Raw genomic sequence first — 14,106 nt, forward strand, 5'->3', positions numbered from 1 at the left:
TTGATTGACAGTAGAAATTTTACCACAAGATACACATAGTAACCTTTCATGCAATGTCTTCTTCACCTCATAGCCTTAGTACTTGGAGTGGAAGAAATTTATAGAGAGAGAGAAGCTTTCTGTTTGATTTAATTCCTCAGTTACCCATTTCTTCCTTCAATTTTTTTTTTAAAAAATCTACATTAGAGGTGTGCAATGATAATGTGATTTCCAATTTTCTTCTTCTCTTTAGCTGCCTAATAAATCAGGCCAAAGCAGAAATAGGTTATAAATGAGGAAATATTTTCCACCTCTTAACACACCAAAAAAAAAAAAATCCCACAAGTGGCTACTATTTTCTATATTTATAACACATTAATAAATCCCTTGAAAGGAAAGCTGAAAACTATAAAGATCTGGGTTGAAATGCAGTTCAATCTCAGAAAGTAATAAAGATCAGAAATTTTGGACCATGAGGCAAACTGCTGTCTCAGAGACTGCTCACTGAGATGCAGCAGAGGAAGCAGAAATGGGATTGAAAGCAGAAGTTTCTAAGGGAAGATGGGGAGTTAAGAGAACACTGGGTAGAAATGTTGGAGACAGACGTCTAGAATTTTCTGTGGGAGCTGCCTATGGAGCAGTGATCCCAAACGTCTGGGATCTAATGCCTGATGATCTGAGGTGGAGCTGATATAATAATAATAGAAATAAAGTATACAATAAATAATAATGCATTTGAATCATCCCAAAACCACCTCTCTACCCCCACCTGCCAGTCTGAGGAAAAATTGTCTTCCATGAAAATTGGTCACTGGTGCCAAAAGTGTTGGGGACCACTGCTATAGAATAAATGCAGATCACAAATGATCTTTGATCATCTTTGGGTTGTACTGTTGATTGTGTAAAGAAGATAAAATATCTAATGCTTACTTTGTGTGTGTGTTAGCTGTTCAGTCAAGTCTGACTGTTTCTGACCCCATGGACTGTAGCCCACCAGGCTCCTCTGTCTATGGAATTCTTCAGGCAAGAATACTAGAGTGGGTTGCAATTCCCTTCCCTTCTCCAGGGGATCTTCCCAACCCAGGGATCTAACCCAAGTCTCTGCTTTACAGGCAGATTCTTTACCATCTGAGCCACAAGAGAAGCCCAGTGCTTACTTTAGGGAAACACAAAATTCTGCATAAATTCTCCAGGCCCAAATAAATAATCTACAAAGATTAGAAAGAAATGAAATATGAGGAAACAAACTTGACCTCTTTATTTTGGCTGTCTTTTATTATAATGTATTTGGCAACTATCTAGATCTGTGATTTAGAAATCCAACACTCAAGAAGTATGATACATTTGTAAGTCTATAAGAAATCTCTGATTAGTTGAAGACACAAACTGGACTTAATCATTTCCACTTGATTTATCTTAACTTTACAAATTGGTGATCTTTCATTTTGAAAGAAAACAATATAACAATAAACAACTGAAAGGGGACTGTCCTTATATTCCATTGCAATAAGTTGAGAGGCTTGAGGTTGGCAAGATGAAAAATGTGATGAAAATTTAATGTTAAAATATGAGGGAATGTTGAACAGAGGAAATAAATGAAGAAAATTATTTTATTAAAAAGTGAGAAGTTAAATTGAAGTTTGTTTCTGCCTTGGATTCACTAGCAAATATTTTTAAATGCAAACTTACTATATTTCCCAGCAGTCCTGTAACTGTACAATCCATATATTCTACTGAGCTTGAAAATAGAGATTAATTTTGGATTTGGATTCTACTCCTTTTCTAATATGTGTTCTAGTTATATTTAATATGTATATATGTATTGTTTTGCATCTATAATTTTCACTCATGTACTGATGGTACATGATATATACAATCAAAAGGTTAAATTTTACAGAAAGTAACCAGTGTCACTCCCCCAAAATGCATGGAAAATGATCTACTTATTAAGGCCTAAGAAGTATACTACATTTTAGAGAGTATTTTCAAGAAAAATTAGCAGTGGAGAAATTTTTTTATGGTTATTTCTTTTCTGTTTATACTGAAAGTATCTCCCGGGCTAGAACATACATTAAATTGAGGGAAAGGGATCACTGACAATGTGTGTCCCTGTCTCTGTATGTTGTTGTGTACATTCTTCCTTGGAATTCCTATTGTTTCTCCTCTCAGCCAATCTGAATACTGACATGTGGTAAACATTCAGATTACGACTCAAAAGAGACATTAGCTATTCTTTGAAGACTGTCTTTTGTTCTACTGATGTTATAAAATGTTTCCTGACTTCCTACAGTTCACAATGACCTCTCCTTTTTTCAAATTTTTGTACTACTTAAAATATATCCAAATTTTTATCATTTGATGATTTTTCAAAAATGGCCTTATATTTTCTCTGTTCATATACATCTTGTTTCCCTGACCAGTTTATATGCCACTTGAGGGTGGATATTATGTCTGGTACATCTCTGTATCATTATTGCACATAGCTCAATGATTTATACACTAAAGTATAATAGTTATGAGTGTTAAATTTATTCACTTAAGTGATTGCTTAATTGTATTGTTCTAGTATAACCCATGGAGTTTGGTGCTTAGAAAATACTTAAATGCTTGTCTTACTTTAACTTAGTGGGCACTGGGAATTAATTTTTTTTAAATCTTGTTTAATAAAAGGTTAGCTAAGTGGTTTGTTCTGCACTTTAAAGAAAAGATATTTGATAGTTATAGAAAAATGCTATAAGTAAAAACTGTTGCTGTTGTTGTTGTTTTTTTGTTTATTTTTGGCCTTACCCCATGGCATATGGGTCCTTAGTTCCTGACCAGGAATGGAAACCACGCACTCTGCATTGGAAGTGCAGAGTGTTAACCACTGAACCACCAGGAGGCCCTGCTATTGTTGTTTTGCATCTGAAAACATTATCTAATATTGAAGCTCTGCAGTAAAAGTTTTAAAATGATCATATACTCTTTTTTTTATTCTTAAGTTCTTCAAAGCAGAAGAATTTTTGCCTTTCATATGAAGAAAGTAACATTAAATTTAGTTTTAAAAATAATGGTACTTTTTTGGTGGCTACCCCATAGTTAGGGTTCAATTTCATTTCAGAAGACTTCTTTATATAGCTTGAAACTGTGTCTCAGTTAGTGACAAGGTTTTCTGAATAAACTTACCTGTGTTAAGCATTTTAGACATGTAAACGCTAAATATCTTTGCCAAATGCTGTGCTCATCTTTTATTAACACTTCCTTTTTACATAGTGACCAGCGTTGGCTATGGATAGGTTTGAATAAAAGGAGCCCTGATTTACAAGGATCCTGGCAATGGAGTGATCATACACCAGTAAGTTTAATCTTTCTTGTGTGGGATAATATGGAAAAAGCATTTGTTTCAGTAACAAGTAAGTTGGTTGCTAATTAATATAGTCATTCACCCATGAAAACTACGTAGATGTATCTTTATTGAAGTGGAAATAGATTCACATATATAAAGTGGGGAAAAGATGTTACTAATCTAATTTTTTACTTAAAAAAAAAACCATATGTATAGTCTCTATATGTAGCCCCAAAGCATGAAAATATAGATATATAAATATAGCAGTCATTTGGGGAGAGTAAAAATGATTTTTTTCCTTTTTCATAATGAGAAGCTTTTATTTTTATTATCTAAAAGTACAAGTTATGTAAAAAGAAAAAAAAAGAATCTTTATTGAAGGAGCAATTTGGGAGAACCTTAAAAAGTCCTTAAATCGTATTTCAAATATTTACATTATCCTAAGGAGAGGTTCTAGCTAACACTGAGAGAAACAAATTATTCTCAAATATTGAATATTTGCTCCACATTGCTGTTGTGTCAAATCACTGTGTTTTCTTTCTGAATGTAAAATTCCTTGACTTCGTTTTCTAATTGGAGCATATCCGAGAATAGTTAATCAAATAACTAGCATTTCAACACATACAAAAAAAGAAGTATTTTGCAAGACCCTGATTCTTTGTGCTCCAACTGTGAACTTAATACACAATTAACCTCCACTTCTGAAACTGTAGCTGCCTTTGTTTGGAAACAATGACATCATGACATTTTATAAGTCCTCTTCATGATTTAGCATCCTGACATAAAAAAAGAAATGAAAAAGTTTTCCTCCCTTGGCATAAACGCACTTGAGTTATTAAAGCTGCCTAAATTACATCTAAATTGCAAATATTTATACATCAGTCTTAAATTCTCAAGCCTCTCTTGTCTTTTAAGGTGTCTACTATTATCACGGCAAATGAGTTTCAGCAGGATTATGATATCAGAGACTGTGCTGCTGTCAAGGTCAGTACAATGCTAGAAAGTCTGCATATTTAAAAAAATAAATCTGGCAGTACATGCAATCAGGCAACAGACCATGGAGTCCTTTTGTGTGTGGAGCATGATATTAGGTGCAGTCGGAGGTTAAAAGTATACTCATGGTCCAGACCTCAGGCAACATAACTTACACTTAATGTGAGAAGATAAATTCATATTCAAGAAAGATGACTCTTGTTACTATGCAGTAATTAAGCTCCAAAGGAGTGGGTTGAAGAAGGCTAAGGAAATTCAGAAGAAAGTGATTTCTATGGCAGTGTTTCCAAAGAGAAGTGAAATGAAAGTCACTCAGTCATGTCCTACTCTTTGCTACCCCATGGACTATAGTCCATGGAATTCTCCAGGCCAGAATACTGGAGTGGGTAGCTGTTCCCTTCTCCAGGGGATCTTCCCAACCCAGGGATAGAACCCAGGTCTCCCACATTGCAGGTGGATTCTTTACCAGCTGAGCCACCAGGGAAGCCCCAAAGAGCCAAAGAGAGGTAGGACCTGAATGGGACCTTTGAGGATGGATAGCGTTTGTTCAAGTAGGAGAGTGTAAGACATAAAAGAAAGTGGGAGTGGAAGGGAGTGGCTAAGTCAGTGAGGGGAACAGAATGCAGATCAAGAAGTTTTAATTGGTACTGTGGTTGAAAACAAAGGTGGGAAATTAGGTTGATGCCAGGTTAAGGAGTTTGTGCATTTTTTTGGTAGGCAGCAGAGCATGATTAAAGGTTTTTGACATGACCTAAGAAGGGTGTGAGAAGATTCCTCTTGAGACAAATTTCAAGATGCAAAAGACAGATAGGACCAGAAGACAGGCCAGTTAGGCCTCTTCCCTTGCAAACTTCATTCATTTTTTGCTTTGTTTTGTCTTGTTTCTTTTACAAATTAGTTTTTTTTAACTTTTCAAATTTATTTATATTTATTTTTGACACTGAATCTTTGTTGCTGGACACAGGCTTCTCGTTGTGGTGGTTTCTCTTGTTATAGAGTACAGGCTCTAGGTACACGGGTTTCAGTATTTGTGGCTCACAGGCTCTGGAGCACTGACTCAGTAGTTGTGGCACATGGGTTTAGTTGCCCCTTAGCATGTGGAATCTTCCTGGACCAGGAGTTGAACCTGTGTCCCCTACGTTAGCAGGCAGATTCTTAATCAGTGGGCCACCAGGGAAGTCCTATTTCATTTGTTTTTCATTCTGTAGGTAGTATGTCCAAACAGTCTGTGATACTCGGCGGGGGGGGAAGGGAAGGGGGCGGGTAGGTCACCAATGACAAAATATAAAATAGTTGTGCCTTCACAGAATTTATAAGCTAGTACAATAGACAAGCAATTACAGGGACTGTGACAAAGTGTAAGTTTTATGCAAGAACAAAAGTGTCACAGGAGAGTAATGCTGCTGGCGATGGTGATGATGGTAGTGATGATGCAGCAGCTAACATTTGTTAGCTCCTGAGCCAGGCACAGTCATGTCACATCTGTTATCACACTTAAATTTAAACCACCTTATGAGGTAGGTGGCTTCCGTGGTGGCTCAGATAGTAAAGACTGCAATGTGGAAGACCTGGGTTTGATGCCAGGATGGGGAATATCCCCTGGAGAAGGGAATAGCTACCCACTCCGGGCTGCCGTCTGTGGGGTTGCACAGAGTCGGACACAACTGAAGTGACTTAGCAGCAGCAGCAGCAGCAGCCAGTATTCTTGTCTGGAGAATCCCATGGACAGAGGAGCCTAGCAGCTCCATATGGTCCATGTGGTCACAGAGTTGGACATGACTGAGCAACTAAAACACACACACACACACACACCACACGAGGTAGTTACTGTTACTATATCCATTTCATGAGGAAGAAATGTGAACTCTGAGTAACTTGCATGATTACAGAACTGAAATTTAAATCCAGATGTCTGGGTCTACTATGCTCTATGACATTTATAGAAACAATCAGAAGGGGGTCTTTGTTTATGAAGAAAATAGTAGTACATTTTGCTTTAACTGATGTTTTGAATCCAGGCTTGCAGTAAGAAATATCCTGGAGTAAGTTAGAGTCAAGAAACTGGAGTTGAAGGAAAAATGTTCATTGAAAAAGAGTTCCCTTGTTGCCCAGTGGTTAGAGTTCTTGGCTTTCATTGCCAATGTCTGTGTTCAATCCCTGGTCAGGGATCTGAGCTCTTACAAGCCATATGCTATGGCCAAAGAAAGCACAGAAGTCCAAGAAGTAGATTTAGGGTGATTAACAACATTTAAAATGTAAGAGGATGAAGAGGGAAGAGGGAAGAAGCATCTAGAAAACATCTTTGCTATGTAAGCCCAAGAAAGAGATTCAAGAATATGATTGACTAGAAATGTTACAAGAACATTGAGACAAAGTACTGAGGGGTCCCTTGGAAAGCACTGTTTCAAAGGAACTGTTTTTAATAAATTCTATAGTATCATGCCATTTTTATAGAACTCCCAATTTAACACATGAAAGAATGAAAATTCAATGGAAGTTTGTGAAGTTTCCAGAACACTCATACAATAAACTATGTTTGATGTAAATTGAGTCCCTATGTGTGAAAAGATTGGAAAAACCTACCAAAAAACTAAATAGAAGAGACTGTCAGGAACAAGGCCAACTACGGCAGTGTCTGGAAGGAGAATCTTACCTCACCTACCGCAGTACCCTCTAGAATCTTGCTCTTAAGAGAAAACAGTTCAAGTCTTCCTTAGTGGTCCAGTGGTTGAGAATCCACCTGCCAATGCAGGGGATGTGGGTTTGATTCCTGGTCTGGGAAGATTCCACATACTGCAAGGCACCTAGGCCTGTGTGCCACAACTACTGAAACCCACATGCTCCAGAGCCCTCAAGCCACAACTGCTGAAGCCTATGTGCTGCAACTACGGAAGCCCCCATGCCTAGAGCCTGTGCTCTGCAGTAAGAGAAGCCCACACTCCGCAGCAAAGGATAACCCCCGCTCACTGCAACTAGAAGAAAGCCTGCAAATGGGCAGCAACAACGACCCAGCGCAGTCCCCAAATAAATAAATACAAAAATAAATAAAATTTTTAAAAGACAAAACAGTCCAAAAACTGATGGATGCTCCTACCAGATCTTGTCCTCCCCTTACCTTTCCCTGTTCCTTGCTGGCTGGAATCTGTAGAGAGCCATCGCTGGACTCCTCTGTCCATGGAATTCTCCAGGCAAGAATACTGGAGTGGGTAGCCATTCCCTTTTCCAGGAGATCTTCCCTACCCAGAGATCGAACCAGGTCTCCTGCATTGCAGGCAGATTCTTTATCAACTGAGCCACCAGGGAAGCCCCTTAGATCACACAGAGGAGGGCAATACCCCAGGAACACAAACCAACACCAAAGAACAAACTTGGGCCCCTGACGCCCAACTTTTATGTCACTTTTCACAGATCCACTATGATCACAGCCTGGTGTTTGGAAATCACTGAACCAAATATTCTTTTCTAGCTTGGTCCTTCCAAAATTTAAAGTTGTAGGATTCTGTTATTTCATATCAACAAAAACAGAAAAAAACAAACAGTAATTTGCATTTTGGACATAAACATGACCCTATGTTATATTTCCTTTATCAGTCCCTCTGAAGGCTCTTGCTTAATGCAGTTTAAATTTTACTGCTTACACACTGCATTCTTTCATGTGTTCGTTCATAAACATATATCTTAGGTTCTAGAGCTAAAGTAGAATTAAAGAGCATAAGACTTACAGTTTAGTGTTGTATAAGGGCTGCATCAACGTGGAAATATTCTACAATCCTCTTCCTCCTTTAGGTCATTCAAAGGCCATGGCGAAGAAGCTGGTATTTTTATGAAGACAGAGAATTTATGAATCTAAGGCCTTTTGCTTGTGATGCAACACTCGAATGGGTGTGCCAGATTCCAAAAGGTAAGTGGTGGTTATTCCTTTTCCCAGTCTTCTCACGTGAATATTGTGACTGCTGATTCAGAGTATCTAAGAGAGCATTTTAGTCTATAATTACAGTTTTGAAAGCCTTTGATTATACAGTTAGTATATTAAGCTCCATCCTGCCTGACTCCTGTTGTCATTGTTGTTTGGCCACCCAGTCGTGTCCGACTCTTTGCCACACCATGGACTGAAGCACGCCAGGCCTCCCTGTCCCTCTCCATCTCCTGAAGTTTGCCCAAGTTCATGTCCATGGCCATCCAGCCATCTTATGCTGACTCCCTCTTCTCCTACCCCTGGTAAAAGGCTGTCTTTTTGAAGTTAGGTACTACCTTCCTCTTTTCTCATGAAAGAATTTGTATAGGAGAGAACATTTAAGGCTAATTTAGGGAGATTAGGCCTTGGAATGAAAGATTATTCCAAGTGAAAGAAGAAACAAAGTAAAAGCAATCATTTAAATCATTTAATCATTTTAATAATTTTGTTGTAAAATGAAGACAAGCTTGGGAAGAATGAAGCAAAAGTCAGGAAATCAAATTTGGGCAGGGCCCAAATCTAAATTTTTCTATAATTTCAAAACAATTTTCAATGAACTCAAAATTACTAAGTTTATCTCCTTCAAATTCAGGATATCAGTTGGCTTGATAGTAGAGCCCTTGGTAACAAAAAAGAGAAAAGATAATAAATAAATATCCTTTTACTTCACTTTGTAGTAGGAAAATGTCAAGGATATGTTAAGGAAAATGTTAAGATTTTAACTGCCAAATTATTTTTAAGCAGATTTTAGATAGATTAGATTAATTAACATAATGGCAAATGCACAGAACGTTCCAAAATGAATTTCTGAACTGAATGTAGACAGCTTATTGAAACCAAAGGGATATCTTCTTAAAAGTTCTCCAAGAACCCAAAGATTATGTTGTGGAACTGCCTATTAGAAGACGGTTCTTCTCTCCTAAGAAGAGCCACCTTGCCTTTGAAAGAGCTTCAGGTATTTCCCTCATGATCCAGTGGCTAATACTCTGCACTCCCAATACAGGGGTCCTGGGTTCAATCCCTGGTTAGGGAACTAAATCCCACATGCTACAACTAAAGATCCTGCGTGCCACAACTAAGGCCTGGAGCAGCCAAAGAAAGAAAGAAATTTAAAAAAAAAAAAACCTTCAGATGCAACATCTGGCAGAGTATCTGGCAAGTCTGTTTCACAAAGGCAGACTTGGGGGATTATTAATAAAAAAGAAAGTGTGTATGTCTGTATACATGTTGATGGAGTTTTCCTAAAGGAAAACGTATACCTGAGTTAGTCCTAATTATTGATTAACCTGAAAGAGGAAAATTAGTTTGGACACCTTTCATACAAGTGGCAAAGTAACTAATATATAATTAGCTTGGACAATGTCTCTGGCTTGAAGCATTATGATACTCCTATTATTCTTTGGCATGTGGAATGCTACAGAGAGTGTCCTTGCTTCCTCCAAAGTATGCTCGTTAAGTATGCTCTTTATTTTCCTGGTAGCTGTTCCCCTGCCTCATGTTTGAGTGGTGAAATAGACCCTAGAGTTTACACTGGGAAAACCTTAGAAATGCCAATCCAGTAACCACAGGAAATATTATTAAAACCATGGTTTTCTTTTTAATATATTTTGTTTTTATTTATATGCTTAGAAAATATAAACCAAGTAATAAAATATAAATCAAGTAATAAAAGAAATAAATCTTTTAAATAATTGCATCCCTGCTCTCTCCAATGCAGAAATAAAGTTTAAAACTAAAGAATGTCCCATCTCAACCTCAGTGTCAGCCTTCAAATGTCTCAGTCATTTGAAGCAATCAGTGATGATTTGATCCAGGGTTTAAATGTTAACTCTCCTTTGAAAGTTCCTAAATTTCTGAGTTACAGTGTATCTCATTCACTAGGTGGATATTTTCTTGGTAATCACAACTGCCAAAACCTGCTCAACTAGATACTTCTGTATTAATGTGTTTTCTGATTTCCTTGAAGCAGTTTACCTCTTCAGTAGCCCAAATCACCCAGCCTTTTCTCTAGCGCTTGCCTTTTTTATTATCTCATCCATCTGGTTCTAATTAGTCCCCTCCTTCTAAAAGAAATAATTTAACAGCCTAATTTTTAAAAATTATAATCACTATTGATATATGTACTTTTAAAGTATTATTTTTTTAGTCAAGAAAACTATATCAAAAATAAGGTTCACAAAAAAGTTTTTGGAAAATGACCTATAAACACAACTTTGTTGAATTGTATTTCTTGATACCTTGTGCACACAAACATGTTTGCAATCTTGTGCAAAAAGGCATCTTTTATTTTGCTTTTCTCACTAATGTAAAGAAATGTAAAGGTTAAACACAGCTTTCCCCCAACATACAAATGAACAGACAAGATTACAAACAAGAAACTGTTTTTAACTGATCTGCAGCATTGCTAGTGAAAATCATCCAGTATACAGAGGGCTGAGTCAGAAAAAACCACAGACGCTGGGTATGTAGGCAGTCCTCTGAGTAGAGTCTTCCAATGCATTGGCCCTGATACATAGCAAAATGAAGAACAGCTGTTTTACCGTATAATTTCTAAAATTCATCAAATTATGTCTTTGGCTTGAAACCAATGTGACCTATGACCAGAATGTAAAGAGAGAGAAGAGCAACTTAGCATCCTGAGGGGAACTGCTCTGTGCCTGGCCCTGTGTGGGGTGCTTACATAAGCGTGATCTCACATGATCTTCACACTGTCTTTGTGAGTTAGGTAGGAGAGTTTAGTTTTTATGAAATAGAAAGTTGAGGCTCAGGGAGGTAAGCAACTGATCCCAAGTAGCACCGCAGCAAAGAGTCTGAGGGCATTGGACACTGACTCACTCAGCTTCAAAGACCGTAATTCTTTGTATGGTACCGTATTTCTTTGCTGGGTGAATTTTACTATTTTCCTCCCAGTTTTATCTCTCCTCAAAAGTTTCGGTACTGGATCACTGAACATTTTTTCCAAAGGGTATCTTGGAAAACAATAAACTCTACCAACCTAAATGTATTCAGGTTGCATTAGATGGAGATGTGGTTCCTGAGCAACCTCATCCTACAGTGATGATTATCTTGCATATTCCTATATAATGTAATATATACAATGTACTCATTTACTTATTTGTGCTTCCTAATTATTAACTATATTTTATGACTTCCACAATATAAGGTAGAGAACTGCTAGTTATACTGTATTAATATTTAACAAATCTGCCTTTTTGGTTGCCACAAAAACAGCTTTAGCATAGGCCCTGCAAAATTCAAACTGAAATGATCATAACATAAAAGGAGATGGTTTGGCCAAAAATCAACAAATCTCAGCAAAATTGCAAGTATGCTATGGTCTATAATTGAATACTAAACTTAAGCCACTTGCTTTCTTATACAGGTCATACTCTAAAAATGCCAGACTGGTACAATCCAGGTAAGTGAAGAAAACTAAAATTTATCCAAAGTTGCTTTTACCTTTTCAGTGGTGTATTTAGTTAACTATTTAAGCCCAGGTCCAAGTGCCAGCTTTTTTTCTATTATGTCTTCAAATGCAATGAAGTATCTGCAAGGAGGGAAGGTGATTGGCTGGTGTGGGATGAGACTCTGGGTCTGGATTTAGCCTTCTCCATGAGTGCAGGAGGGTAACAGAGCCACTCACTGGCTCAGAAATCTTTGAATCCTTCCAGGCAGAACAGCCCTGGGCAAAGAGAGCCAGTAATCTAAATGGATTACTATTTATAAATAGTTTTGAGTCTTCATGCATGCTGAGAGGGTGCAGTTGGGTTTACGCAGTCCTGATTCTGCTATTCTTCTTCTTCTTTAGAGCGTGCTGGCATTCATGGACCTCCAGTTGTAATAGATGGGAGTGAATATTGGTTTGTTGCTGATCCCCGCTTAAGCTATGAAGAAGCTGTTCTGTATTGTGATAGTAATCACAGTTCTCTGGCTAGTTTAACATCTTTTACAGGACTAAGAGCCATCAGAAACAAGATAGCAAATGTAATTTAAAATAATGTATTTTGTTTTTTAATTTTTATATTTATTCTTTTGTGCATGTGTGCTCAGTTGTTTCTGACTCTGCAACCCCATGGACTGTAGCCCACCAGGCTCCTTCACCCATGGGATTTTTCAGACAAGAAGACTGGAATGGGTTGCCGTTTCTTCCTCCAGGAGATCTTCTGTGCCCAGGGCTTGAACCTGGGCACAGAACCTGTGGCTCCTGCATTGGCAGGCAGATGCTTTACCGCTGAGCCACCAGGGAAACTGTATTTATTCTGTTAAAAAATTTTTTAAATGTACAAAAGTGGAATGTTCCCCTCAAATGAAATTTGCCTAACAACCTATAAGTTCATCACTGCATGTTAGAAAAATTTTAAATAGAACTGTATAATGTTTTAAAATATTCAAGATTAATTATAAATGTCAACTGATAAGATGAGCATCAAAAGTTATTATAACTTTGTAGTTAACTTGAAATTCTGTTTCTAAGCATAACTAACTCTGCAAAATAGCTTTTTGGAGGAAAAGTAATTTGTATATTTTAAAATTTATAATTGGTAGCAGTAGAATATTATATGTTCCATTAATGCATGTCCACAATTACAGTGACCATATTTCTGTATACAAAATAGGGCATGTGAATATAAAAAAAGTTTCTAAGTTACATTCTTCAGTGAAAGGACCCAGTTTATGTAATTTAGTAAACAAAGTAATGAATATTTAGAAATTTTAGTGGTTTGTGATTTTGATAGGCCAGGGAATTTAAATCAAAACTCTCCTAGAAAAGTTAGCACATGTAAGCGTGGTTGTTCACTTGGTTGTTTTGTTTTTGTATTTTTTTTTCAGATATCTAGTGATGAGCAGAAATGGTGGGTGAGAACGACGGAACAAGTGATATCACATCGTTTTATATAGTATGTGACATCTTTGACGCTGCCTTTGTAAAGTTATCATGTAAAAGAATCTGTCCCAAATCCCCTTTTATTGAATACTAAATGGAGCAGTTATTTATAATTAGTTTTGAACATTAATCCTTAAACTACCTAGACTGAGAAACCAAATCCTTTTGCAAATGAGCATCAAGAAAAAAGTAAAATAATGGCCTGACGTTAAATTTAGAATTAAAATTGATTACAGTAACACCCAGGATGGAACATGTAACTGTATTGCAAGCTGTCACATCTCTCATCTTCTTTCAGCTCACGAGACCCATGGCATCACTTTCCTGTACTATTTGGAGAGGAATGCTTTTACCTGTCTGCCAGGACTTGGTTTAATGGTAAGGTTAATTCCAAATCCTCTAATGTTAATTATGTAATATGTGAACTTCAGGTTCAATTACTAGCTTAATCTTGTTTTCCTTTTGATTATATATGTGGTAGCTTCATCTTGTTCTGATTTATTGCTAATGACAATAGCTTAAGTTCCAAATGCAAGTAAAGGTGCTTTTTACTGAGAAAATAATTTGACTTCCTTTATCCTAAAGCAGTTGAGCTTCCCTCATAGCTCAGTTGTTAAAGAATCTGCCTGCAAAGCAGGAGACCCCAGTTCGATTCCTGGATCGGGAAAAAGTGCTGGAGAAAGGATAGGATACCCACTCCAGTATTCGTGGGCTTCCCTTGTGGCTCAGCTGGTAAAAGAATCCGCCTGCAGTGAGGGAGACCCGGGTTCTATTCCAGGGTTGGGAAGATCCCCTGGTGAAGGGACAGGCTACCCACTCCAGTATTCTAGCCTGGAGAATTCCACGGACTGTATAGTCCATGGCATCGCAAAGAGTCAGATGTGACTGAGCGACTTTCAGTCACTAAAGCAGTTACTTAGAAATAAACTTACCGTTTCCTAACTGATGAGGGTATAGACAAATTCACAA

General features: G+C 37.4%; 1 protein-coding gene across 2 annotated transcripts in view; it reads left to right on the forward strand.

Annotated features, from left to right (window-relative positions):
- Positions 1–14,106, forward strand: part of LOC122688661 (CD302 antigen) — a 114,364-nt gene that overhangs the window by 36,875 nt on the left and 63,383 nt on the right. For both annotated transcript variants that reach the window (XM_043894825.1, XM_043894823.1), the window contains exons 14-20: positions 3,232–3,313; positions 4,220–4,288; positions 8,084–8,198; positions 11,635–11,670; positions 12,061–12,236; positions 13,083–13,150; positions 13,436–13,515. In XM_043894825.1, coding sequence (XP_043750760.1) covers positions 3,232–3,313; positions 4,220–4,288; positions 8,084–8,198; positions 11,635–11,670; positions 12,061–12,236; positions 13,083–13,150; positions 13,436–13,515 — 626 coding nt within the window. The remainder of the gene's footprint in view (positions 1–3,231; positions 3,314–4,219; positions 4,289–8,083; positions 8,199–11,634; positions 11,671–12,060; positions 12,237–13,082; positions 13,151–13,435; positions 13,516–14,106) is intronic.

The sequence above is a fragment of the Cervus elaphus genome, chromosome 33 (genome assembly GCF_910594005.1).
Source record: "Cervus elaphus chromosome 33, mCerEla1.1, whole genome shotgun sequence".
NCBI classification, from domain to species: Eukaryota; Metazoa; Chordata; class Mammalia; order Artiodactyla; family Cervidae; genus Cervus; species Cervus elaphus.